Source organism: Patella vulgata, chromosome 5, assembly GCF_932274485.2.
Source record: "Patella vulgata chromosome 5, xgPatVulg1.2, whole genome shotgun sequence".
NCBI lineage: Eukaryota > Metazoa > Mollusca > Gastropoda > Patellidae > Patella > Patella vulgata.
This window is the reverse complement of record NC_065883.2, coordinates 1,915,337-1,942,410: the sequence shown is the minus strand read 5'-3', so window position 1 is coordinate 1,942,410 and position 27,074 is coordinate 1,915,337. Positions and strand designations below refer to the sequence as shown.

Below are 27,074 nucleotides of genomic sequence, written 5' to 3'. Positions count from 1 at the left end.
CGTGGCTCTGCCCCTGGGGGTCGGGCATGCACCAAAAACAATAGGGATCTTCCTTGGGGTATAAGGAATAAGTATACCAAGTTTGAAGAAAATCCAGTAAGAATTGCGCCCTGTAGGCGACACAAAGACACACGAAAAGAAAATGGGCGTGGCTCTGCCCCTGGGGGTTGGGCATGCACCCCAAACGATAGGGATGTTCCTTAGGGTACAAAGAATGTGTATGCAAAGTTTCAAGATTATTAGTTAAGAAATGTGGCCTGTAGACGACAAACAAACAAATACTAGAAATGGGCGTGGCTCTGCCCCGGGGGGTCGGGCATGCACCAAAAACAATAGGGATCTTCCTTGGGGTATAAGGAATAAGTATACCAAGTTTGAAGAAAATCCATGAAGAATTGCGCCCTGTAGGCGAACCACAGACACACACACACACACACACACACACACACACACACACACATACATACATACACACACACACACACACAGACAGGGGCGACGGCATAATACGTTCACATTATGAATGTGGACGTATAAAAATGAAAATAAAATGTAAATATTTTCAGTACCGAACTAAGATTTTTTGTGCTTTTCATGGCCTGTTGGAGCTGAATGGGATCAGGAACACTTGTATAATGGCCTTTAGTCTTCTCAAAATCACTGTGATACTCATTCTAAATATAGAAACAGTCCCTGTGATACTCATTCTAAATATAGAAACAGTCCCTGTGATACTCGTTCTAAATATAGAAACAGTCACTGTGATACTTGTTCTAAATATAGAAACAGTCACTGTGATACTTGTTCTAAATATAGAAACAGCCAGTGATACTCATTCTAATCATAGAAACAGCCACTGTGATACTCATTCTAATCATAGAAACAGCCACTGCGATACTTGTTCTAAATATAGAAACAGCCACTGTGATACTCATTCTAGATATAGAAACAGTGCTACTCATTCTTGATATAGAAACAGTGCTACTCATTCTAGATATAGAAACAGTGCTATTCATTCTAAATATAGTAACAAGCACTGGTATAGTATTTTTTCTTTGATGTGTGGTTGACATAACTGACAAATTATAGGGTCATTCTGAGTCACATCACCCAGAAATTGAAAAATTAAACCATACTTCCTTCGATTTCCCTGTAATTTCAGCAAAATCAAAAGGGGTACGATTTGCCCCATTGGGTGATTTGACACGTAATGACCCTATAGAGAAATGTTGGGCTTTTTAAACTTTATTTGCAACTTGGTATCATACATTTTTGGCAATTTTACAGTTTTCTAGGGAGTCTTGCAGTCATTATTATTGACAAAGGAGAACTTAACTTGAAAGATCCTGAAATCTTTTCTCACTCCACACCAGGCATAATAGACGAGGCGAGGTGACAAGAGGGGTAGCAATAGTTTCAGGCAAAAGTGAAATTCCGGGACTAACACAAGGTTCTATTTTATTTCAATAATTTTCTTGCACATAGGGGACTTCAGCAGTTGGAGGAAACTGCAGGATCCTGAGAAAACCCACAAGATTAGACAGGCGAGCCTACTCCTTGTCACGTACACGCTTGGGATTGAAACTACGCCACTTGACTCAATGGCAGACCTTAATATCAAAAGCGCACATATTAACCTAAGCGTGGAATCGAAACCATGCCACTTGACTCAATGATAGACCTTATGATTGTACTCATACACGTCAACCACTGCCCCCCTCCCCCCTTTCCCTCCGCTAGCAGTAAAGGGTTTAAAAAAAAAAAAGATTAATAATAAAAACTAAACAATATGTACCACACTAGCAAGCTTGGCACTCTTCATTTGTTGTTGCATGGTTAACGAATCCGCAACCTGCGTGTACGATCCCTTCTTCTGTTCAAAGTCACTGTGATAGGTAATCTAAAGAATTTGTCATATAAAAATATTCCAGCTCAAAAAATCACTTAATGATTTGCACAGAATACGTAAAACATGCATCGAAATACTACTACTACAATAATTCAAGTTATTTTCTATTATACAAAATAAAAATATTCCAGCTCAATTATTTACGAAGATTAAATAAAAATTTACTAAAAACTAAAACTTAAAAATAATGTGTGAATATTTAGTTTAAGATGTTGTACATCTCTGTATTCTTTTAAAAAACAACTTAAAACACATTTATTTAATCAGGCTTTTAACTGACTCTGTATACAATCGTTAACATGCCCATAATCTTGTTGTTTATGTGTGATTTACATTGTCACTTTGTAAAGTGCCCCTGAACATGTTATATGAAAGGGTGCACTATAAATATGCTGTAATAATAATAATAATAAATAATAATAATAATAATAATAATATTCTGTATGAATATATCATATAAAATTAATATTCTTGTAAAATAATTTCTTATACTGCATAAATATATAATTAAATAAAATCAACTAAAACTGAAAAAATATTCAAATATAGCAACAAAAATCATGCTATGTTTCATAATATATAAAAAATCTTTCAATAATGTTCATAGATATACATACAAAATTCATAAGAGATAAAACAAAAGTGGGTGGGGTGGGGATTAAACATTGTTGGCATTCTGTTCAAAATATGACATACTTGGTAATTTTTCAAAACAGCAGGGGTTCTTTTTTTTTAAATAAAAGAGAAATATATGTTTAACTTGGGCAAAATACAGCTATAAAGTATTACTATAAAAACACAATAATTTCAAAATGCATCGTTTTTCACACGATCAGTCATAATGAATTCAAAATTCACACAAAATATCTTTAAAAATGATTATTATTAAATCAAATACATTGCATGAAAAGTGCATGTAATAAAATAATATTTTCAAAATCAACTTTCAGCAAAATTCACAACTGTGGTCTAAGGGGAGATAAATATCGTATTATGTTCAGGAACAAACTCACATTACTTTTGCACACATATACTGGATAGATATTTCACTAAATAAATATTTTTTCACTCCCATTTTGATCAGGATGTGTATCTAAATCAACTTTCAGCCAAAATCACGACTGTGGTCTAAGGGGAGATAACTATCGTATTATTTTCAGGAACAAACCCACAATACATTTGTACATGTATATATGACAGATAATTCAGTAACTAAATATTTTTTCACTCCCATTTTGATCAAGGCGCGTATTTAACTCACTGTATTATCTCTTTTTATTCTGGTATAATTTCTTTTGTTTGTGCAGTAGTTATCAAACCAATTTTGGGTTTAAAAAGGGAGACAACTCCTCAGGGACTAGGGAATAAATAACCCAGTAACCGAGCCATATACTGACCTTGACTATATTTATAGCTTATAAACAGTATAACACAATATAAAACACATCTACTATTTAAAGTGATGTTACGTTGAGGATCCTCTTAAATTATCACCCCGATGATTGAATAAAAACAGAGATTGAGTTCCATAATATCATGTTTTTGTGTACACATATATCAATTTGTATATACCACTCAAAGAAAATCTGTACAGCTAATATTTATCCAGTGTGTCTATAGTGAATAAGTACTTTTAGGTCATGTCGGTTTTTTAGAGAGACAAATTTTCGTTTGTGAATTATTTCAAGTAGTCAAGTAGTTCATATCCTGAAACAGCCAGGAAGACTTCTGAAATCAAACTACTTCACATGGGAAGGGTTTATTTATTAATTGTTGCATAATAATTTCTTACAATTACATTTTTTAGGAAATAGCATCTGGAAGAGATTAGTTAACTTGTATGCTGAAAGGAGAAAGGCGTATTAAATCAAGTAGTGTGCAAAAGGGAACAGAATAGGATATGTCTCCCGCTTTTGGACATATACAAATATTTTGATTTTTGTCAAGTTCTATTAAGTTTTAAGCTGTGGTCCTTTTCACAATTTTATATGACACTAGTGGATTAGGTTGTGCCCGTAAATTCTGAAACCGGAAGCAGTTGTCCAAAGCTACCTAGCCTATGTTACTCCCTGTTCAAAGCTACTCCTATACACCAAATTTCACTCTCAGGACAGCCCTAGTGTAGCCACCAAGCCTGAACAGACAGAAAAACGACAGCCATAAATATTTGTATACATTTGGCAAGTTCTAGTACTGTTTTCAGCTGTTGTCCTTTTCACAATTTTGGATTTTTGACAATAAGCATGTTTAAACGATATTAGAAAACATTTATGGAAACATTCTATTTCATAAATCTGGCACTTTCATCCCACATCTACTTAAGATGAAATAAAACCAATCAAGAAATCCCCTGTTCACAGGCTTGTTAAACACAAAACAAAATTGGAGAGAGCAAGATAAATGGGGTTTAACGTCCACTCAAACCAAACCAGGTCATTTTGGGACTAACATCATATTTCAATAATTTGCTTGCGGGTACGGGTCTTTAGCAGTGAGAGGAAATCAGAGGACCCAGAGAAAACCCATGAGGTTAGGCAGGCAACCCTGTTCCTTGTCACTTACAAGCTTGGGATTGTAACTACACCACTACACTCAATAACAGACCTTAAGATCTAAAGCGTGTGCATTAAGCTATTTGAAAACATCACAAAATAGGGGAATATCTCAAAATGCACTCTCTGTAGAAAAAGAATAAGTAATATGAAATTAAATGAAGTTTAACGTCCTACTGTTCTGCTCTGACTGGGCTAATGAAAATGGACATACACAATACAGTGTGCTATGAGGTCAATTTTTCCCAAGCAGTGGCACTACAGGTTACTCATATTTCAAATTCCAAATATCAAGGGTTCCTTTACATGCACCCCAATGTACAGGACCTCTGAAGGGCTAGAAAAAGTTATGATAGAGAATATAAATTAGAGAATTAGCACATGTGTTCATGGGCGTGGATTACGGGGGGGGGACGGGTCCACCCTTAGAATCGGAAGGGGGGGGGGCGAATAGATCTCTGTCCCCCCCCCCCCCCCATGATTTTGATCGCAAGGTTCCAGGGTTCGTCCGTCCCCACCAAAAGTTATGACAAATCCACGCCCTTGCATGTGTTATACCACCTCCCATGCCCTCCCAAAAATTGCCTGACACATTACCACCCACTCTCCATATTATTCCCTTAACAAAGACCTTCGATGATACAAATAAATCATTTTCATCCTTCCATTATTCTGTGCAAGTTAATCGCACCCACATTCTTTCTCTCTGAGTTTATTTATATTATTAAAACTACATTCTACACTGATGAGAAATGTGTTCTTGAAGCAAGGTCATACAGAATAGATTTGGTGAAAACAGCTCTCAATGCCAATTATTTTGGGTAAATTTGTTGGCAGTAAGAATGACTAGAGATTCTTAGTTAACTTAAAACATTGAAGACAGAAAAACTACGATTTATTATATCTACTTAAAGTAACACTATGAAATCGCAATCGGATCTTTTACATGCACGTCAATGTGTACATGGGACCTTGGTTTTTTGGTCCATCAGAACAACTATACATTTAATGATGTCATCGGAGGATATTATTTGAGAATCGTTTTCTACGGAGTTCAACTTTAAATGCAACTATTTACATTTAATGATGTCATCGAAGGATATTATCTGACGAGCGTTTTATACCGAGTTTAAACTGTTAGAATATCTAAATTAATTTATGCGTATTCAACAATTAGAAGATTAAAGCCTGATTAGTAAACGGTAAATTATTTCTACTACCACTTTAAAATACTACCGTCTGCTAATCTCTTGTTTTTATCGACAACATCATTTCATTGCCAAATATTTTCTACAGTTTGATACGTTAAAACTTTAACCTGTTGATTATATTACATTAAAGTTTAAAATATTATAAAATAGATAAATAAAATCAAAGATGTATGTAAGTATGTTCGCTCATCAAGCTTCGTCCCCGCGCCCTATCCCCACATGTGATATCAAATTAACCAGCATAACCCCGTCAGTGTTTTAGGCTATCATTTACAAAGGTCAAGATCATTTATTAGTCTAATACAGCCAAAAATCTGTGTCTTCAGCCGAACTGCAATTAACGGGAGGTAACTCTGTTTATTATGGTAATTAAGTTTAATAATAGTAAGCAGATCTTGGGCCCAGGACGGAGCCGTTTATTGAGCTAGCTTAAAATATTCTGAAATCTTCTGATTTCCCATGGTCACTATCACATGACAAGAAATTCAGATGCGATTTCTGTTGGCCTCTTTCATGATTCAAGAGCAATATGATTTTATAAAATGGTTTGATTCCATTCGATTCACAAAGATACGATGAAAAGAAAATTGGAAAACATTCGACATCCTCAGCAGACGACATAAACAAGCCAGCAATACCTATAAGTGTTTGGGTAAAATATTTTGATTGGTCTCTAGTTAAATCTGTTTGTATCCAACTCAGAAGATTATTTACCCTTGATATTTTGTTTTGTTTTCTTAAAAATGCAAAAACATACGTAACAGACTTGTAATGGACATTAAATATTAGACAGTATTATTAGACATACATTATGCAAGAGCTAAATCTGCCTATTGCAGATCTTTCTTTAGGCCTGAAATGTTATCTAATTTATTACTTAGACATTAATTAACTTATCCAGACCATAATCAACTCTAAATGGCATCGCTAGCCTGCAATGTTTATTGGATTGGGTTCCGATTTCCTGTTCGACTTCCATTCATAATTACATCATTAAATGGATAATCGAGATTATGTTTTTTTATCAAAACAGACTTTAGTAATGATGATCAGGCTAGGGTGAAAATTCAATCACTAAAATATTGGTTCAGGGTGGATCAATTTGACAGAAATTTTCATCCAATTCCCTTTACATTATCTAGTTTTTAACTATTATAATCTCCCATAATTTATGTTTAATTAAATTGTCAACTTTTAGCACGATTTTAGAATGGATTAGTTATTGTCCGAAGACGTCTCTCTTTAATAAGATTGAATCCATGAAACTAGAATTTCTGCCTTTCTTTTGCCTTTTAATTAAGTTGTTAATTTTTAAATTTTTTTAGCATGGATTATGCTGTGAATACGTAGGCATTGTTCGAAAAAAATGTAGTCGGCGATTAGAGATTTAAACATTTTGAATTTCTCAAATACAACACGATGATTATTAGTAATATTTGAGAATTATCTCCCATGTTTTTATATTTTAATCTGATTTTATTTAAAGCTGATTATTGTTTATCTTCAAATTTAGTAAAAATACGGATATATCCTCTAGAAGTAATTAACGCGTAGGGCCCTGAAAGTATATTTTGAAATTGAAATATTTGATATTGTGTAATTTTAATCCGATTTTGTTTAAATGTTGATCTTTAAATTTAGTGAAGTGGGGATTTAACTGTCAAGATAAACTTAAAGCGATGGCAGGGTATGGCTCTGAAACTATCCCCCCCATTAGTTAAACTATAAATAAACAATGTCAGTCGATGTAACTTTACTACTTTAAGTACTAAAATCTTCTCAAATAACCTTAAAACATGTTTTATCCAGGGGTCAGAGGTCAAACTATAAACATTTTTTTATCTAGAGGTCATGAGGTGACACTAAAAAGGTGGAGAACAATTCTTAAATTTCTGTATTTGACTTCATTTAGATTAGCCAAGTTTTGTCTACCTATCACTATCATACTGTTTGATATCATTTATCACTGAGATAGAAACAAAAATGGAGCTAGGTCTTTTTGAGACTAACATATTGTTCTTTATGTAGCTTTAATACTGTGTGCACGCTTTCTCACTCTTCGAAACACATACGAGGAAATGGTCCAATTACATATGCATTAGACTGACTTTTTCGGAAACACATATAGTACGTGGTTTGACAGGCGATCCTACTCCTTGTCACGTACAACTGGGGAATCAAAACCACACCATTTGACTCAGTGACAGACCTTATGATACAGAGAAAGAGAGAAATGGGTTTTAATGTCCACTCGACCCAAACTAGGTCATTTCGGGACTAACATATGGTTTAATTTTATTTCAATAATTCGCTTGCGCGTAGGGGTCTTTATCAGTGGGAGGAAACCGGAGGACCCAAAGAAAACCTACGAGGTTGGACAGGCGACCCTACTCCTTGTCATGTCCAAACGGGGAATCGAAACCACATCCTTTGACTCAATGACAGACCTTATGACACAACACGCACACGTTATCCATTCAGCAATCCAACCTGCCAAAAGATGCAGATATAGATGTTTATACAATATATCATACTGTATTAAATATCATATAAAACCCATCTCCCAACATGTTTATATTGTATCAAATATTCATTCCTCCATTATTTACTTACTATAAAAACTAGGTATATCACGTTTTTTGGTCTACGTATTTAACATTTGATTCATATATTCACATAGAGAGAAATGAAATGAAATGGGGTTTTAACGTCCTACTGTTCTGCTCCTCTACTGGGCTAATGAGGACGGGCATACATCATGCAGTGTGCTATGAGGGAAATTCTGCCCGGGCAGGGGCACTATTGCCTACTCTTATATCGAATTCCAACTGCCAAGGGATCTTTTACGTGCATTCCAATGTATACACGGGACCTCAGTTTTTTGTCTCATCCGAAAGACTAGACAGCTGTCCTTGTCAGGCCCTCCGTTCTGCACCACTGACAAAGGGAAACCACATCGGGAAATCACATGGAGAGAGGGTGGGGGGAGAAATGAGGTTTAACATTGTTTCATATATTCACATGGAGAGAGGGGGGAAAGGAGGTTTAACATTCATTCAATACTAATTGGGCCCCACCTTCACAAAGCGGGAGAGAGTGAAATGGGGTTTACTGTCCATTAGACACAAACTAGTTCATTTCGGGACTAACATATGGTTCAATTTTATTTCAATAATTTGCTCGCGTGTAGGGGTCTTTAGCAGTGAGAGAAAAAGAGAGAGAGAGAGAAATGGGGTTTAACGTCCACTCGACACAAACTAGGTCATTTTGAGACTGACATCTGGTTCAATTTTATTTCAATAATTCGCTTGCATGTAGGGGTCTTTAGCAGTGGGGAAAAAACCAGACAATCCGGAGAAAACCTGCGAGGTTGGAAAGGCGACCCTCCTCCTTGTCAGACTGGAATTTACTCAAATTTCAATCACTGTTTATGAAAAATATCTTTGATCCAAAAAACACAAGACTTTGAATATAGTTTCTTCTTATTGATGTATTTGATACATTAAAATAAAAGTTTTATAAAGGGCTATTTTATAGTTAAAATAAGACGAACAATCTCGAGTAAATTCTCAACTTAAGTCTGAGAATGCTTTGTAGACTCGGGGCCTGGTCATTTTGAGACTAATATTTACAGACCTGGGGCCGTATTTATAAAAATTCTTAGAGTTTTCATAACTTTTACTCTAAGACTTCCTAAAACAACATTTAGTTAAAAGTTACTCTTTAGAAATATTTATAAAGGGTCTTAGAGTTACTTTGAACTAAATGTAAGACTTGGGTCCTAACCAAACTCTTAGCGATGTAACCATGGGAAATCCGGGGATTCCCTGAAGTTATTTATAGCTCAGTGTTGATGTCATGCAATCACTCTACTCACTGTAGGTTGACTGATGCCGAAATCGTCACCACTACACAGTTGCATTTTACCAGTAGCTAGGAAACGAAGCGTAATGGTGAACTTCATCTCAGCGTCAATTGAGAAATTTCGTTTAGTAGGACTCGTAAGTAGATGCCGAACTAAATCTGTCACAAAAAGAATCCCACCCATGTCCATTCGATATCTCCTTATCAACTCGTCATTGTTGTACTCCACTAAGAAATCTCTTCTTGTTTTAAACTCTCTTAGGCGGCGTACACGGACGGCCATGTTAACCAAGATAAGAGTACTTTTAACAAGTTAGGAGTGCTACAGGAGGACTCCTAAATATGTGTCATAGTTAGGAGTAATTCTTAAAGTAAAATGTTTTATAAATAGGTCTTAGGAAAATCTACAAAGTTAGGAGTAATTTTTGACAGTTAAGAGTTGGTTCCAACTCTTAGAATTTTTATAAATACCGCCCCTGGAAAAAGAGGTTTCAGCACTAATTTATTAGTACATGATATGTCTTTAAAGTTGCAATTTCATATTTTTAAGTTATATTTTTAAAATTTGTTAAAATAAAGCCCTAAAATAGATGGTTTCTATAAACTGTCCTACCTTGTTAAAGAATAATCCTATAATTCACTATTGCCAGTTGAGAAATTGGCAAAAACATCATTTTCAACTTTAAATTCAAACGTTTGAAGATAGCTATTCCATGGTGGAGAATAGAAAACAAGGGAGGCAATTGGGAGGTAATTGTGTTATTATTTCCGGTGCAAATGAGTTTTAAGTGTGAGAATGACACCTATGATCGTATAATAGTGAGTTGACAACCTATTGGGCAAAAGACATAGAAATAATTATGTTTTGACTTTCTTAGAAAATATGAAATTATCACTTTAATAAAAGACACATCTGTAGCCTACTAGATTAAATGAAAGACACCAGGGAGATTGCAGGGGTTTTTATGAGTGGGAGGAAACAAGAGTACTTTTTTTACACCACAACATGGAAAGAGGAAGGGGGGGGGGGGAAGAGTTCATATCGCTGACAGGTCTTGTACATGATGCAGAGTATGCTTACTTTCTATCACACCTAATGACACATGTTATCATTTTGAAAATCTCTAAACACAGTCCTAACAGACAGACAACTCAGGTTTGGGTAAAATCCAGTCCGATATAGACTGTCTAGTTTATACATGTATCTGTCATCAACAATCATTAAAACATTACTGAAAACATTTCATTTTAGTTTTACAAAAAAATGTCTGACGTTGATAACGATCAACAGCCATGTGTTATATAATAATGGCTAAAGAAGCAAGGATGTATTGACCTAAACCTAATTACACACAGTCATAGAGATCTTTCTAGAATTTAAATCACTTTTCCAACTTGTTAACAGCCAGTAATGTCTCTCTCAATTTCTAAATGCTAAAAGACCTTGTCTATCAAGGAAATGTCAACAAGTCTCTTCTATTTTAGTTCTACTCCAATTATACAGTTTTCATATTAAAGTAACATTGGGTTTATACAAACTATAATAACTTGTTTTTAAAGGGGCATTATGTAAGATTTAGATAAAAAGATGGCTGTTCTCGCTACATGTATATATCAAAAATATATAACACAAAGTTATCCATAGCTTTAGTTTTGTCATAATGTGGACTTTCATTGTAACCACCGTACCAGTCATTCGATTCTTGGCCTCGCTTCTCAATTTTAAAATTAATTCATTAAATAGACGAACCATTCTAATCTACTTAAAATCAGAGCCATCTGATGGCATTGAGGGTTGCTTATGATCTGGTGATGTTAATTAATGTCTTATTAATAATTTAGATAACAATTAAGGCAGATTTATCTCAAACATGCCTGTTTAAGCAGCTTTAAATCATAATAATTGAAAACCTGATCATCATATATCAGCTTTTACTCTTGCTGAATAAGAATATTAATTTATAAATTCTAATAGTTTAAACTTTAATACTTGTATTTACAATGGTCTTAAATAATTCCCATTGTTTATCTATCTGTAAACTCAACTTACTTAATAAAAACAAACAACTTGTTTCCAAATGTTATATTTGAGAAATGTGAAATGAAATGTAATGAAAGGGGGTTTAACATCCTACTGTTCTGATCCTATACTGGGCCAATGCAAGGATTGAACACGCGACCTCCAGGCTAGCGAGCCAGCATCTTACTCACTTAGCCACCGTGGCTCCCCCTGAGAAATGTGAAGGTTTGTAATAAGATTCAATAAGTTTGTAGATGGCCATACTATAGTATGTTTTAACTCCACGCAAAAATTGGATTGTGGATGTTTGTTATTAATAACAACATTGCTACTTCATTAAAAGATGGCATAGTACCAAAATATTGTCATGCCATGAATCATAGGAACACCAACACAATAATACTAAATACCAATAGTGACACAGAACATAACGTTAAACCAAACTTTAAAACATAAGGTAGCAGACAGGTACATGTATCTTAATCAATGAAATGGGGGTTTAACATCCTACTTTTCTACACCATTCTTCTAATCCAGTACCCTTGACAGCCAGACATTTCATCCAGTACTCTTGACGGCCAGATCATCCATCCAGTACCCTTGACAATCAGACCCTCCATCCAGTACCACGAACAAACAGACCCTCCCCATCCAGTACCCTTGACAACTAGACCCTCCATCCAGTACCCTTCACAACGAGACCCTTCATCCAGTACCCTAGACAACGAGACCCTTCATCCAGTACCCTAGACAACGAGGCCCTTTATCCAGTACCATTGACAATGAGAAACCGAGCTAAAAAAATCTCCAGGAACTATAATTGAAACTGTTTATGATACATGATTTGGAAACAAAACCAGGGTTCAGAGTAACAGGTTTGAAATGTGACAGGTTTGACTAATTGTCTGAAGAAAGAAAGGGTTATGGGTTAATCTGATCTAACATGCAAACAAATCCAAATCAATGTTTAAAGAGAGAGTTAGTACCGCACTGGCCATTTTTTGATTTTGTAAATGACGAGCTATTTCTGGATCATCTGGTGTCACTGTGTATTTTGTTTTAGATTTTTCAAAATCACTGTGATATTCAATCTGTAAATAAATAAAATATTAAAACAAACACAAAGACAGATGCCCCCCCCCCCCATTCCCTCACCCTCTAAACTAAATACGAACCATTAACAGGATGTAGATAATTGATTTCAAATGAAATGGGGTTTAACGTCCTACTTTTCTGCACCAACTGGGATAATGAAGATGGGTATACGCTAACATTGTCCTTGCCAGGCACTCCATCCTGCACCACTGACAATTGAACCCGGACCATCCTGGTTAGCAAGCCAGCGTCTTACTCACTGAGCCACTGTGGCTCCCTTGTCGGATAAATTGCTTCAATGGCATTTAGTAATTGAACTAGAGTATACAAGTCACAATTCTATGGAATACAATTACTGCTTATTACTGGGCGATGTTTCGACTGGGCTTCTCTAGTCATTATCAACTAGTCTTTATCAAGCAAATCATTTCAATGATGAAGACCAGCGAAGCCTTGTTGAGAAAGAGAGAGTTTAACTTTCACATGACACAGACTAGGTCATTTTGGGACTAACACTAATGTATTTTTCAACTTCATTTCAATAATATGCTTGCGCGTAGGGGTCTTTAGCGGTGGGAGGAAACCGTGAAGTTGGCACACGAGGCTACAAGAATGAGATAGAAACCACTGTGCTTGACACCATAACAGACCTTATGATTTTATCTACAGCGCACGCATTAGACTACTCGACCACCCATCTACCAATCCATCAAAATAGGGGAATACCCCAAAATGCCTACTTCCAACATTATCTACATCCCATAGAAAGGCCAATGATACAATATAAATAGAAAAGAATTAGAATAAAAAATTAGAAGATTGAACAAAGAGGAAGAGTTAATAATAAGATATTCATTAAGTCATTTATAAGTTAAGAAAGACAATCAGAAGAATGTCTTATAAACAGATCATCTAAACTAATCCAAACAAAAATTGTGCTACTTATATATTGGACCATGCAATTTCTGTTTAAGATTTTCGAAATTTCAGTTTGTTTTGAAGCAGATGAAAATCTCTGATGTGCCACTAGGGGGTTAAGGACCGTGGGCTGCAGCACCCAACACCATAATCCAGCACTGTCCCTGTTACTAGATTTGACTGGTGACATCTTAAAAGTTGAGACTTGCGAGTTAATACAGTGTCAACAGCCCATATGACTAATAACAGTGTTTACGGCCCTTAGACAAACTGTTGTGTTGAATGTGTTGACAGCCTTTAGACTAAAAGTTGTGTCTAATGCCTGATGTGTTGAAAGCTCTTACGACTAACAACTGTGTCTGCAGTGTTGACAGTCCCTTAAGACTTAAAAGTTGTGTTTAAATTAAAGAGGATGTCAAATCGTGGAAGAATAGGAATATTACCAGTTCTATTAATTTACTACCTATCTTGATGATAAATAGGGTACAAACTGGATCCTTATTCATGACCCCTGTTCTCAACTATAGGGAGAGAGAACCAGACCATTACAGGACTAATGCCTATATCTCAATAATTCACTTGTACGCTGGATTCTTTAAAAACATAAAAAGAAACCCAAGTACTACTACGGTCACCTACAAGCCCAATATCAAAGCCACGATACTTGATTATCATATAGTTACTTTTTTTCCTATGTTCGTGTGTAAAATGCGTTAAAATGTATATCTTGGTTTTTTTTTAAGGAACGTCCAAACGACTAAGCAACGCTACATGTCGGCCCCAAAGTGCCCTTACTGCTCGACTACCGACACTGTGGGCCCCCTCTGGGTATTATGCGTGGTGTTACTATAAAACTTTGAGGTTAATCAGATACATGTACAATATAAATTATGTAAGCTTCGACTTATCTTATCAACTAAACGGACTGAGTAAAGTCCAGCAGGCTATCGAAATTCATTTGTCACATGTTTGTAATTAATTACAATATTAAAGTCACTGATCAAATTTATATAAGTTCGTCATTAATTTTCACTCAAATTTTCACAGTTGAAAGGATAATGAAGATGGGTATATGTCATACAGTCTGCTATGAGCGTAATTTTGCCTTAACAGCTATTGAATTCCAACTGTGAAGGGTTCCTTTACGTGTAGATGTGCCTGCACACCAGAGTCAATATGGAACCTCGGGTTTTTTTCGCACCATCCGAATGACAAGATGCTATTCAATGGTAGGCCCTGCATCTTACACTACTATTAATGGGAAATCAAGTCCGATCAAGAGGACAGATACAGCATTTGTAATATTTGATAAATTAAACATCATGATTCATAATTAATTTTCACTAACATCCTCGCTTTGAGGCATCATTAAGCTAATGATTGATCAGCCATGTCACAAGCCAAGCATTCAAACATCGATTCACTGTCAATCAAAAATCAGGGAAAGTTTAATTCAATGTCTTGAGGATATTACAAATATTAACATGGAATTTGGATGGAAAGAAATCATCACTAGTTGGGAAACTGGAAAATCAGATCGCTTAGTGCAAATTTCAAACATGGGCAGCTTCATCTCAAACACAAACCGACTGCTACCAAAAATAAAGCTTAAAGATGGGTTGCCAGGCAACAGACCATACAACCACAGCAGCTGATTTGTCCGAGCAATCCATAACGACTGTCATATTTTTGGTACTTTCGAAGGTGATGGAAGCATTTGCAAGAGAGAGAGAAAGAGAGAGAGAGCACGTAGGGGTCTTTAGCAGTGGGAGGAAACCAGGGGACCCGGAGAAAACCCACGAGTTCGGACAGGCGAACCTACTCTTTGTCACGTACAACCGGGCATTCGAAACCAAGCCAGTTGACTCAATGACAGGCCTTGTGATACAGCACGCACCCGCTAACCATTCTGCCATCCAACCCCCCATTTACAAGAGACTGATCAAGACCAAAAATTTCATCTCATGAACAGACATAGTGGGTATAATCAGATGACAACTTTAGCTTTTAAAACGTACGCAAGTAATTGTCTGGCAATCGGATGATAACTTTAGCTTTTAGAGCATACTCAAGTAATTGTGGATGACGGACGAACAGACAGACAGGAGTGACAACAATATACAACAATTCAATTTGGGTGTATAAAATTCACAATCATAACCAATTAGGCAACAAATTCAATCAAACAGTTGGGGGGAATGTGGGTGGTGGAAAGGGGAAATAACTCTGAAGAACAATCTAAAAATAGATTAAGCTGTACCAAACTAGAGTTGAGCTGATTCTGTCGATGTCGAAGTAATTCCGGATTATCTGCCACAAATTGATATGTTCCTTTAGATTTTTCAAAACTTTCATGATACTGTACCTGTTGGCAAACATTTCAATAGAAATAATAAATTTCGTTTATCAAAATCTCTAAAAATCAAGGCCCAAAATTATTTTAATTGTTTGAGTAGAACAGCAGTAATTCTTCTTTATAATGAGAGAGAGAGAGAGGTCATTTTGGGACTAACATATGGTTCAATTTTATTTCAATAATTCGCTTGTGCAGTGGGAGGAAACCGGATGACCTGGAGAAAACCCAGGAGATTGTACAAGTGATCCTACTCCTCACGTACAACCTGGGAATTGAAACCATGCCAGTTAACTCAATGACAGACTTTATGATCCATTCACACACTAACTATTCGGCCATCCACCCCCCCCCCCCCCGCCCCCCATAACTGAAATAATAAATACATTAATGTTGTTATTCTAATACAAATAAATAAGTTTTTTTCTGTGCAATATGAGATGAATTGTTTCTGGAATCTGGTAAATGTATGAAATACTTCAACTCAGATGAAGTGTCAAGTATTGCGGTTTAGCACTTTCTAATTCAATACACAGTGAATCCTATGCTTCATATACATGTATACGCCAAGAAGAAAGATAACATAGGCCTAGATTGTACCTCAATCCTTTTATGAGAATAACAATAAAATATTATTTTTTTAAAAAGACAAAACACCAAGTGATTTCATCATAGAACTGATGTTGGCACTATACATGTAGGCCTAGCCCATTCCTTAATCTTTATCTGAGTATAAATTATTGTTTATATAAACTGATGTTGGCATTAACAGACTACTGTCATCTTATAGCGAGACGCATATATAATATGTAACAGCTTTAATAATACACTGTGTTGTATAGCATGCAGACACCGACGAAGTCTGAGTGAATTATGCTAACAGAAATACACAGTTTCTCCTTAAATAAATTTATCTTGGGAAAATATATATTCATCTTTTATCAGCTTTATGTAAATTTTCTTGGAGGATTCAAGTATAAATTTATTTAACATTTTGAACTATCAATAACTATTTTGTTTTTTTGTATTTTAAGTTTGTTGTTATATGATAACCTAGTCTATATAGAGTACCGTCACATGATAACCTAGTCTATCACAGAGTACCATTACATGATAACCTAGTCTATCATAGAGTAAGGTTACATGATAACCTAGTCTAAAATAGAGTACCGTCACATGATAACCTAGTCTATCATAGAGTACCATTACATGATAACCTAGTCTATCATAGAGTAAGGTTACATGATAACCTAGTCTATATAGAGTACCGTCACATGATAACCTAGTCTATCATAGAGTACCATTACATGATAACCTAGTCTATCATAGAGTAAGGTTACATGATAACCTAGTCTATATAGAGTACCGTCACATGATAACCTAGTCTATCATAGAGTACCATTACATGATAACCTAGTCTATCATAGAGTAAGGTTACATGATAACCTATTCTAAAATAGAGTACCACTACATGATAACCGAGTCATGAAGTACCTAACACAATTCATTTTAATGATTAAATATCTGACTCAAATAACTTCTCCTCATATCAATATGTCCGCCAGTTGAGACAAAACGTTTTCTATGTGTGCAATGAAACAGATGCCCCAACAAATCATGGTACGACTACCATTTGTCCCGTCTTCTCAACTGTGCCCAGAGAGGCATTTGTCCTGTGTTCTCTCCCGTGCCGAGAGAGGTAAAACAGTGACAGGCACTTGTCCCGACTGCTCAACCGTGGCCGAGACTGGGCAGACTGGGGAGAATATTGTCTGTTGTGTGACATTTCTTCAAATTCCTAAAATTAAACATTTTAATCCCAATCCGTAATGCGTCAATCTGTTCATCACGGATTAATAACACAGGTTGGTTTTTTTATCAGAGAGGGAGAGAAATGGGGTTTCACGTCCACTTGACACAGATTAGGTCATTTCGGGACTAACATATCGTTTAATTTTATTTCAATAATTTGCTTGCACGTAGGGGTCTTTAGCAGTGGGAGGAAACCGGAGGACACAGAGAAAACAGACGAGGTTGGACAGGCGACCCTTCTCCTTGTCACGTACAACCGGGGATTCAAAACCAAACCAGTTGACTCAATGACAGGCCTTATGATACAATGCGCATGTGCTAATCATTCGACCATCCAACCCCTCTTTTTTTAATCAAACTATTATACATGTTTGTACCTACTCACCCTAGTACATTATATGTTCCTGGACAAACGACCGCGAGTTTTACAACATCTAGCTGTTGCTAGATTAGTCTGTAATTCCCAAACTTATAAGCACCTTATCTCCCTTTACCACAGACAAGTGAACAATAGCGTTGTCCAATCAGAGTTTGTGACACAGACACACTCAAATCAAACATGGCGACCTCCACGGAAACCTTGACAGTAAACGAACCTTGAACTATGCAATTCTATTATCACAAGTAGACATTTTAGCTGGAAAGCACTAGACTTGGTATTCGCGATGATATTTTCTATCAAGGAATCAGAGAGGTCCCCAGCTGGGTCAATAGCCAATCGAAATTAGTGTCGAAATATGCAGGGTATTATTACTTGAAGGTCTTGATAAGATGTACCTAGTTAAAGTGAGATCAAGTCTTATATTAAGATGGGTACGATTACTTTAATGTTTTAACGTTTACAGCTGGTTATAGGTTTGGGTCATAAAGAAATTAAATATGTCTTATCTTCTTAAATATATCTAAATAAAATTACACTCGGGCTTAACATACTGCTCCATTCGGGCTAATGAAGACGGGCATACACCATACAGTGTGCTAAATGGTTTCAATGGCATTTAGTAATTGAACTGGAATATACACAGGTCACAATTCTATGGAATACAATCACTGCTTATTACTGAGCATTGCTTGATAATGACCAGAAGTCTAGTCGAAACGTTGGTCAATAATGATCTGTAATTGTATTCCATAGAATTGTCACCTGTATACACAGTGTGCCATGAGGGTAAAAATGGACACAGGATTAGGTTAATGTCAGGTAGCGAGTCTGTGCCTTACTCACTGAGCCACTGCAGTTCTTCTTAAAATATATAAAAGTACTTTATATTTATGTGTAATTTATGTCAGGTCAAAAAAAATGAAAACATTTGATATCTACGTTTATAAGCTTATTAAAAAAGAGAGAGATAGAGAGAAATGGGGTTTAACGTCCACTCGACACAAACTAGGTCATTTCGGGACTAACATATGGTTTAATTTTATTTACACAATTCGCTTGCACGTAGGGGTCTTTAGCAGTGGGAGGAAACCGGAGGACCTGGAGAAAACCCACGAGGTTGGACAGGCGACCCTACTCCTTGCCACGTACAACCGGGGATTCGAAACCACGCCAGTCGACTCAATGACAGACTTTATGATACAGAGCGCGCACGCTAACCATTCAGTCATCCAACCCCCCTGCTTATTAAAAAAGCTACTTGATATATGAACATTATAGTATACAAAGGTGACATTCGAGGACATCTCAGGTAATAAAAAATAGGTGAAAAAAACATTCAAGAATGTGTGATGTATGGTATCCCTGTACCAAATGTACAAAGTATAAAACCAGTTACTAAAATATGAAAGCAATGTTGAAAGCAATCTTTGAAGTCAATCTAATGTTCTTAAGTGAAAACCTAGATCTGCATGAAGTGACAGGAGCCTGTGTCAATAACAATATAGTCAGTGATTGTACTCATAATTTAAACATTTTTAGGGATTTAGGGATTTTAGGGATTTAGGTTCAGCACAAAATTTGGTTTTGAGACTAATATAATAGATTTTGGTTACATGTGTAATGACAAGATTTCAGACATGACCTTACTTTTGTTTCATTTTCAGGGGAGGGAGAGAGAGTTTAACGTCCACTCGACACCACGAAGGGGTCTTTAGCAGTGGAAGGAAACCTGAGAACCCGGGGAAAACCCACGAGGTTGGACAGGCGACCTTACTGCTCATCACATACAACCAGGGAATCGAAACCATGCCAGTTGCACACGTTAATCATTTGGCCACCCAACCCCTCCATTTTCAGAGGATCTTTAACATGCCACCAATGGTGTATAAAGTGTCCTTGTTTTTTGTCCCATCCAAATGATTAGATTCTGTTCCTTGCCAGGTCTTCCATCCTGCTCCAAAACCCAGACGGACAAATTCCAAGAAGCATTCTCGGCCATTAATGGCCATACCGCTCCACTGTGGGCCCCAACGTCCTTAAACTAACTATATATCAATTATAGTGAGGTAATTAAACAGTTATATTTTTGTTTTAAATATCAATCACTTCTAACCACTATTAGGTTATCTGGGATATTAGATATACCATTCCCAGAAAATAACGTCTATTCCGCGCCAATATGGCCCCCCCAACATCCTTTATTATACTCAGGGAAATAAACAGTTATTTATTACTTATGTTAAATATCAACCACTTTTAACCACTATTAGATAATCTGTGATATCAGATATAATTTATAATATGACCCAGATAAGCAGGTTTAAAACCTGACAAATATATATCTATTTATACATTAATAAACATCTGGTATATATAATTTAAATACTTCTGGTATTACAACTTGATGTTATATCATATACTGGGTATTATAGCAGATTTTTATACTCTTTTAATAGGATGCTGGCTGGTGTAAATCTATTTGTTATGGCCAGCTCAATTCTTGTCAAGGTCGATGAGATGTAAATAAGGGTAGGGCATGCAAATGTTGGCGAGATTGTAGGTTAGGTTTAAGAATTTGGCTAGGTCCAGGACTAGGGTTAGGGTTGGGATTAGTGCTAGCCTTGACTACATCTCGTGACCTGTGACGAAAAATTGAGCCGACCTTATCATTTAGCACTAACCATCTATTCACACACACAATCACACATGTACAGCACTCAACGGCAGTAGGACGCTGACTGGGGTATATACATGTACATACATATACCACACTCAACGACAATAGGATGCTGGCTGGTGTATATACAACCACACTCAACGACAATAGGATGCTGACTCGCTTTTATAATAATGTTACACTCCAATAGGATGTTCAAATCAAAAGTCGGAAGTCAGGGGCAGAGCTATTTTGTAATGGGACCATTTTTTTTTTTTTGACAATTGAAAATTTCCTTTCTGTTTCAAGGCCACTGATATTTTTAATAATAATTAGATGGAGAGTAAGATGTGTATATATGGATGACATTCTGTGGTTAATTTTTTTAAAATTTGAATTTCTTAAAACCCATTTGGAAAACACAACTAAGAACAGGACTAACAAACACTTCATCTTAAAGTTTGAAGAGCTAGAGGGAACAGTTTAAGGGGCTAGAGGGAACAGTTTGTTGGGCTAGAGGGATCAGTTTGATGGGCTTGGGGGGATGGACTAGAGGAAACAGTTTGATTGGGTTAGAGGAAAAAGTTTGATGGGTAAAAGGGAAATGTAGTATCAGACAGTCCAAATACTAAAGGTTTCAGATCCAAAAACCTAAAAACTATGTGTAAAATAATGTAATTATATTCATCCAAATGTATGTATTACTATGTTACATGTATGTTTTAGTTAGGAGCTGAAAAACTAATCATATATAAATACCCTTGTATAATACTGTTAATAATCAATAAATTAATCAATTTAATTATAGATTATTTATAGATTACAACTATATATTCTATATAAATCTACATGCATAGCTGAAAATATATAATCAATAATAATTTCATTTTATCAGAGTTCTACAAGCGAAACAATTAAAGAAATAAAGGGAAAGCCCCTGAAATATAAAATATAATATTAGCCAACTAATTCAATCTGTTATAAAGTTAAAATATTATTATGTACGGCAATGTTTAGTAGGAGGCAATCACATGATATCAAAGATTATTGTTTAAGTCTTTATCTTCATAATCAACACTTTTAATATAAACTATTGTTTTGTTTTGTAAAACCTACAGGTATATGTATATATTTGGTAATAAACAATTATAATCAGAACAGTTACTAGATTTTATTGTTGTATTGGGTCAGTCACTTCATTAAAGCCTAGGACAGACAAGCATATTTTTTTAGCCCAATTGCAGCTATTTTTAAAATCACTCGAAAATACTGTCTGTACAATGTATGCCCGTATCTGGATTGTTAGATATTTTCGGCCGAATATTTTACGCCGGTGATCAATTCGCTGGAATATATGCTCATCTGTCCGTGTCCAGCGTACATTGTTGAATGAACCCTTTTTATAAGCCAATCGGAGACACTGTTATTCTATTGATGAGAGTATAGAACCAATTTGTTTTGGCCAGCGACACGGTCAACCGAAATGGTAAATCAAAATGGAATTCCACATCTACACGAGGTATCAAGCCGTTGATGCGTTTCTATATAACGATGGTACTGTGTGATTCAAACAACTGAAAATACAGATTACACGATCACGCATGTGCATCATGTGACCAGGAACATGTGCATCATGTATCCACAATCATGTACATTTCTATGAAATCTAAGGGCGAACGCTGCCCCCGCCCACTCTCTATCTGGATCCAAGGGGGCGCATTGGTCGGCACACGCGTATGACGATTTAATTATGTAAGTCACAGATCATAATGTACAACGACAGCTTCGATTTAAACCAGTAGTTCTTGCTGCCGGCTGCTGCGCAAGTAAGCACGATCACAATCCCAAGATCAGTGCAACCCCCTTATCCCTGTTCTCTGGATCCACCCTTGAAATCATCACCATGTCTGATTGTGAAAGGACGAAGTGTCCCATGTGTATTTTAATGATTAAGAAACCCTGCATAAAAAAATGATAACAAACACATTGATTTTCATGTTATCGTGACTATTAACATTATACGACTGCTATAGAATCACATCCAACTCTGTATTTCAAAACTGAACAAACCCTTCAACATTGTTTATAAATCTCTTCCCCTTTATATCTCAACTTTTCATCAAATAAAATTTATCATCATCTCTCCTTGTTCAGTGATAGTGTACAACTTGCTGGAATCCATTTCATTCCTGTTTCTCTAAAAACAAAACTTGACGGTATTCATTATTTAAACTTCTTTTGTCCAGAAAATACTGTTTCTTTTGTTACGCTGTCTCTGCCTTTCTTCATCCAGGAACCTTACAACACTTTATCCCTAATGATAGATTACTTGCTACAAACTCGAATGGCTTCAAATATAATCGCTTGCTACAAACAGGAATGGCTTCAACTATAATCCAGTCATCAATCATTATTCAGAAAGGTGGCGAACATTCTGATTCCTTGATAATCGTTTCTGTCTCCAAAAGTATACCTCAATGATTCATACAAGCTCTGGTAACTTCTGATGATAGCAGATTTTCAAAATCGTTTCTGTTTCTGTAGAGATACTTTGTTTCAACTTTGTGTTCAGACGACAAAGTTAAACTGGCGGAACGATTGCCAGCGTTTTTAAACAAGTTTAACCTAAACATCTGAACAATATCAGAAACTGATATAAAGACCAAGCTTTTCTAAGACTTGTGGGGTTTTGTTCATCAAGAAGTAAGAAAAAAAACGCGTCCTGGATTAAATCATTTAACTTTTTACACAGTTTGTTGCTTGGGTGATTTTTTGGGGTGATTATTTACAAGGATTTCTTTCTGCATCTTCCCGACTAAATATCGCTGAGATCCAGCTTTACAAGGATTTCTTTCTACCCCTTCCTGACCATATTGCCGAGATCCAGCCTTAAAACCTTACTTTCAGTGAAAGTATTTTTTGTCAGTACCTTTGGGTTTTAAATCAGAAGAAAGATGATCATCAATGAATCTCAAGGTTAATAAAATCAATAAGAAACATATAGTACGATTGGTTAATGTGTTAATTTACGATAACAGAAATAAACTTACGTTACTCTGAATTTTCGTATTTTCAGCGATTCTTTTCATTTCTGGTGTTTCTGCAACGGGTGTAAATTTTGTTGTTGGGTAATGTCTGTAATTTAAATCAAATATTTTAATTTTCTGGCATAGATCAGAGGGTGGATAATATACTGACGACACAGAATAGATGTACATATGGATATTATCTAACGTGGATTGGAGACTAGAGAGAGGGATGGGGTTTAACGTTCACTTGACACAAACTAGGTCATTTGGGGACTAACACATGGTTCAATTTTATTTCTATAATTCGCTTGCAAGTAGGGGTCTTTAGCAGTGGGAGGAAACCGGAGGACCCGGAGAAAACCCATGATGCCCAACACGCATGCGCCAACCATCTGCCCATCCAAACTCCCACTTGGATCGGAGGGTGGATATTTAATATACTGGCACAGATTGGAGGGTAGATATTTAATATATTGGTACAGATCGGAGGGTGGTTATTTAATATACTGGCACAGATCCGATTGGAGGGTGGATATTTAATATACTGGTAGAGAATAGATGTAGATATTTAATATCTCAATGCATCATTCACATTTTTCACAGATTAATCCACCCGAATACAAATGTATGTACTAACATTGATTATTTAACATCTGATTAAGAAAACAAATTCAAAATATCAACGTTAGATAATCTATCTCAGCTTTTATTCAATCAGATTTATCAATGTATATTCGCGAGTCAGCATCTTACTCACTTAGCCAGCGTGGCCCCCTACAAACAACATGCACATAACACAAAATAGCAGCATTCAAACTGCCAAGGGATCTTCCACATTTGTAAATATGAATATGTAAAGTGTTTATTTTTTGTGATAGGGTATCCATGGTTATTAGCAGATAAGGTGCTAGGGTAGGAAATCTGTGGTTATACACAGATAAAGGTACTAGGGTACCCATGGGTATTGTACTCACAAATATAATCCTTGAGTGGCATTTAGCGATTGATCACGATAATGTTGTTGTTGTTGTTAGTGTTTAACGTCCGCTTCCAACGTAGGTGATATCGCAGACAAATTGTCTTTTTTTTTTATTTTCATTACATGTATCTTAGCGCACGCTCAGGGGTCTTTCATGAGGGAGGAAACGGGAGTACCCGGAGTAAACCCACAAGGTTGAGAAGGCGCCCCTATCTCCAAGCCACATACGCTCACACCAGGGATCAAAACCACAACCGGAAATCAGAGGTGATCACGATAAAACACACAACACCATTTATATGGAAAGTGAGAGAGAGAGAGAGAAATGGGGTTTAACATCTACTCGACGCAAACTAGGTTATTTTCAGATTAACATATGGTTCAATTTTATTTCAATAATTCACTTGCGCGTAGGTGTATTTAACAGTGGAAGGAAACCAGAGGACCCGGAGAAAAGCCACAATGTTGGGCAGGCGACCCTACTCCTTTTTACATACAAACAGAGAATTGAAACCACGCCAGTTGACTCAATGACAGGTCATTTTGGGACTAACATATGGTCCAATTTTATTTCAATAATTTGCTAGCTCGTAGCAGGTCTTTAGCAGTGGGAGGAAACAGGTGAACACAGAGAAAATACACGAGGTTAGACAGGCCAGTATGGGGTAGGGAAGTAGAATATATTAATACTTACGTGTTACAATATGGTCTTTTATTGTATCCTTTGTAATTTTTCATATTTAACGTAGTACCACATGTATCACATTTAAAACATAACTTATGCCATGACTGAAAAATAAAATTCATTATATTACGTTTAATTAATTAAGAATATTTAAAATTTGCCAATACATAATTACACCACTGATTCAGTGGAGTGGGGGAGTGGGGGAGTGGTGGAGTAGGGAGGGAGTGGAGGTGGTGGAGTAGGGAGGGAGAGGATTAGGGAGGGAGGGATTGGGGGGGGGGGGGTCTAACGCACTTGCTTTAGATCATAAGGTCTGAGCATTGCTCACATCATTTGCCTTGCGCGTAGTGGTCTTTAGCAGTGGGAGGAAACAGGAGGAGAAGGAGAATACCCACGAGGTTGGACAAGGATCCTAATTCTGGTCATGAACAGGCGGGGAATCGAAACCAAGCACTTGACTTCATGACAGACCTTGTGATTTCATGTGCATGTATTAAAACCACTAGACCCCCCCCCCCCCTTTTGTATATTAAACACTTAAAGACCATACTACATGTATAGACTGAGGAAGCCAAAAGCGATTAAAAATGAATCACTTCTGTTAATTCGAAAAGGTCATATAAATAACTTTTAATTTCTTGTCAAGGATTATGATAAATCCTTTACATGGCATGTTTTAATAGATTCAAGGTCTGACCTACATGTATGTCAGCACCACTGGCAGTGTAATGATATAGTTGGTATATGTACATGTACATGTAGTACAGAACAAGTTCCACATTATGATTGTTATATGGAGAACCAAGGCAATAACGTGAGTACCAAAACCTACGAGAGTGCCTCAAAACATTGATTTTATTTGATATTGTGGACAGTCCTTTAAAAGGCATATAGGTAATAAAGGGGGGGGGGGGGAGAGAGAGAGAGATGCATTTTAACGTCCACTCAACACAGACTATGTCATTTCGGGACTAACATATGGTTCTATTTCATCTCAATAATCTGCTTGCGCGTAGGGATCTTTAGCAGTGGGAGGAAACTGGAAGACCGGAGTTGCAAATTGTACTTATTTTGTATTATATGTACATGTATCTTGATAAAAAAAATTTATAAGAATTACTAAGACATTATTTTGGTGGGCGGAAAAAAACAAGTATGATCATACTATGGACAAGGAATGAAAGTCAAAAATATAATTCACCAAATCGATGCAGAATTGTTCAAAGAAGAAGCATGCCAATTTTCATGTTGATCAATTGAGCGAACCTTCGAGTAGCGTCACCCCAAGAAGAAGAACAAAATGAGTAGCAGTTAGCCACCAGTTCCTGGTCTAAAAAAATATGGTAATAAAATAAAAGTAAAACGAAAAACTGGCAGAAAAAAATATTAGACCAAGATTGAACACTAGTAATTATGCACTGTTTTTGTTTGTTTTTTGGGTTTCTTTTTTTATTGTAATAGGTCTTGCTGGTGGTAATATAAACTCTCCTCATAAGATTAAGATAACATAGTATCTTTCATCAGCTAAAGATAAACCGTTACTGATTCTATTTATAGACACAGGGTAGGTTGGCAGTGCATCTATTCAATCTACATCAAGTAAATA

At 36.2% G+C, this 27,074-nt stretch overlaps 1 protein-coding gene across 5 annotated transcripts in view; it reads right to left on the bottom strand.

Annotated features, from left to right (window-relative positions):
- Positions 1–27,074, bottom strand: part of LOC126822732 (LIM and SH3 domain protein F42H10.3) — an 86,437-nt gene that overhangs the window by 38,525 nt on the left and 20,838 nt on the right. For 4 of the 5 annotated variants that reach the window (XM_056101440.1, XM_056101436.1, XM_050551766.2 and 1 more), the window contains exons 2-7: positions 25,475–25,569; positions 23,823–23,907; positions 15,830–15,934; positions 12,543–12,647; positions 1,796–1,900; positions 570–674 (exon numbers count right to left, since the gene is read on the bottom strand). In XM_056101440.1, coding sequence (XP_055957415.1) covers positions 570–674; positions 1,796–1,900; positions 12,543–12,647; positions 15,830–15,934; positions 23,823–23,907; positions 25,475–25,569 — 600 coding nt within the window. The remainder of the gene's footprint in view (positions 1–569; positions 675–1,795; positions 1,901–12,542; positions 12,648–15,829; positions 15,935–23,822; positions 23,908–25,474; positions 25,570–27,074) is intronic. The other variant, XM_056101445.1, reaches the window with a different exon arrangement.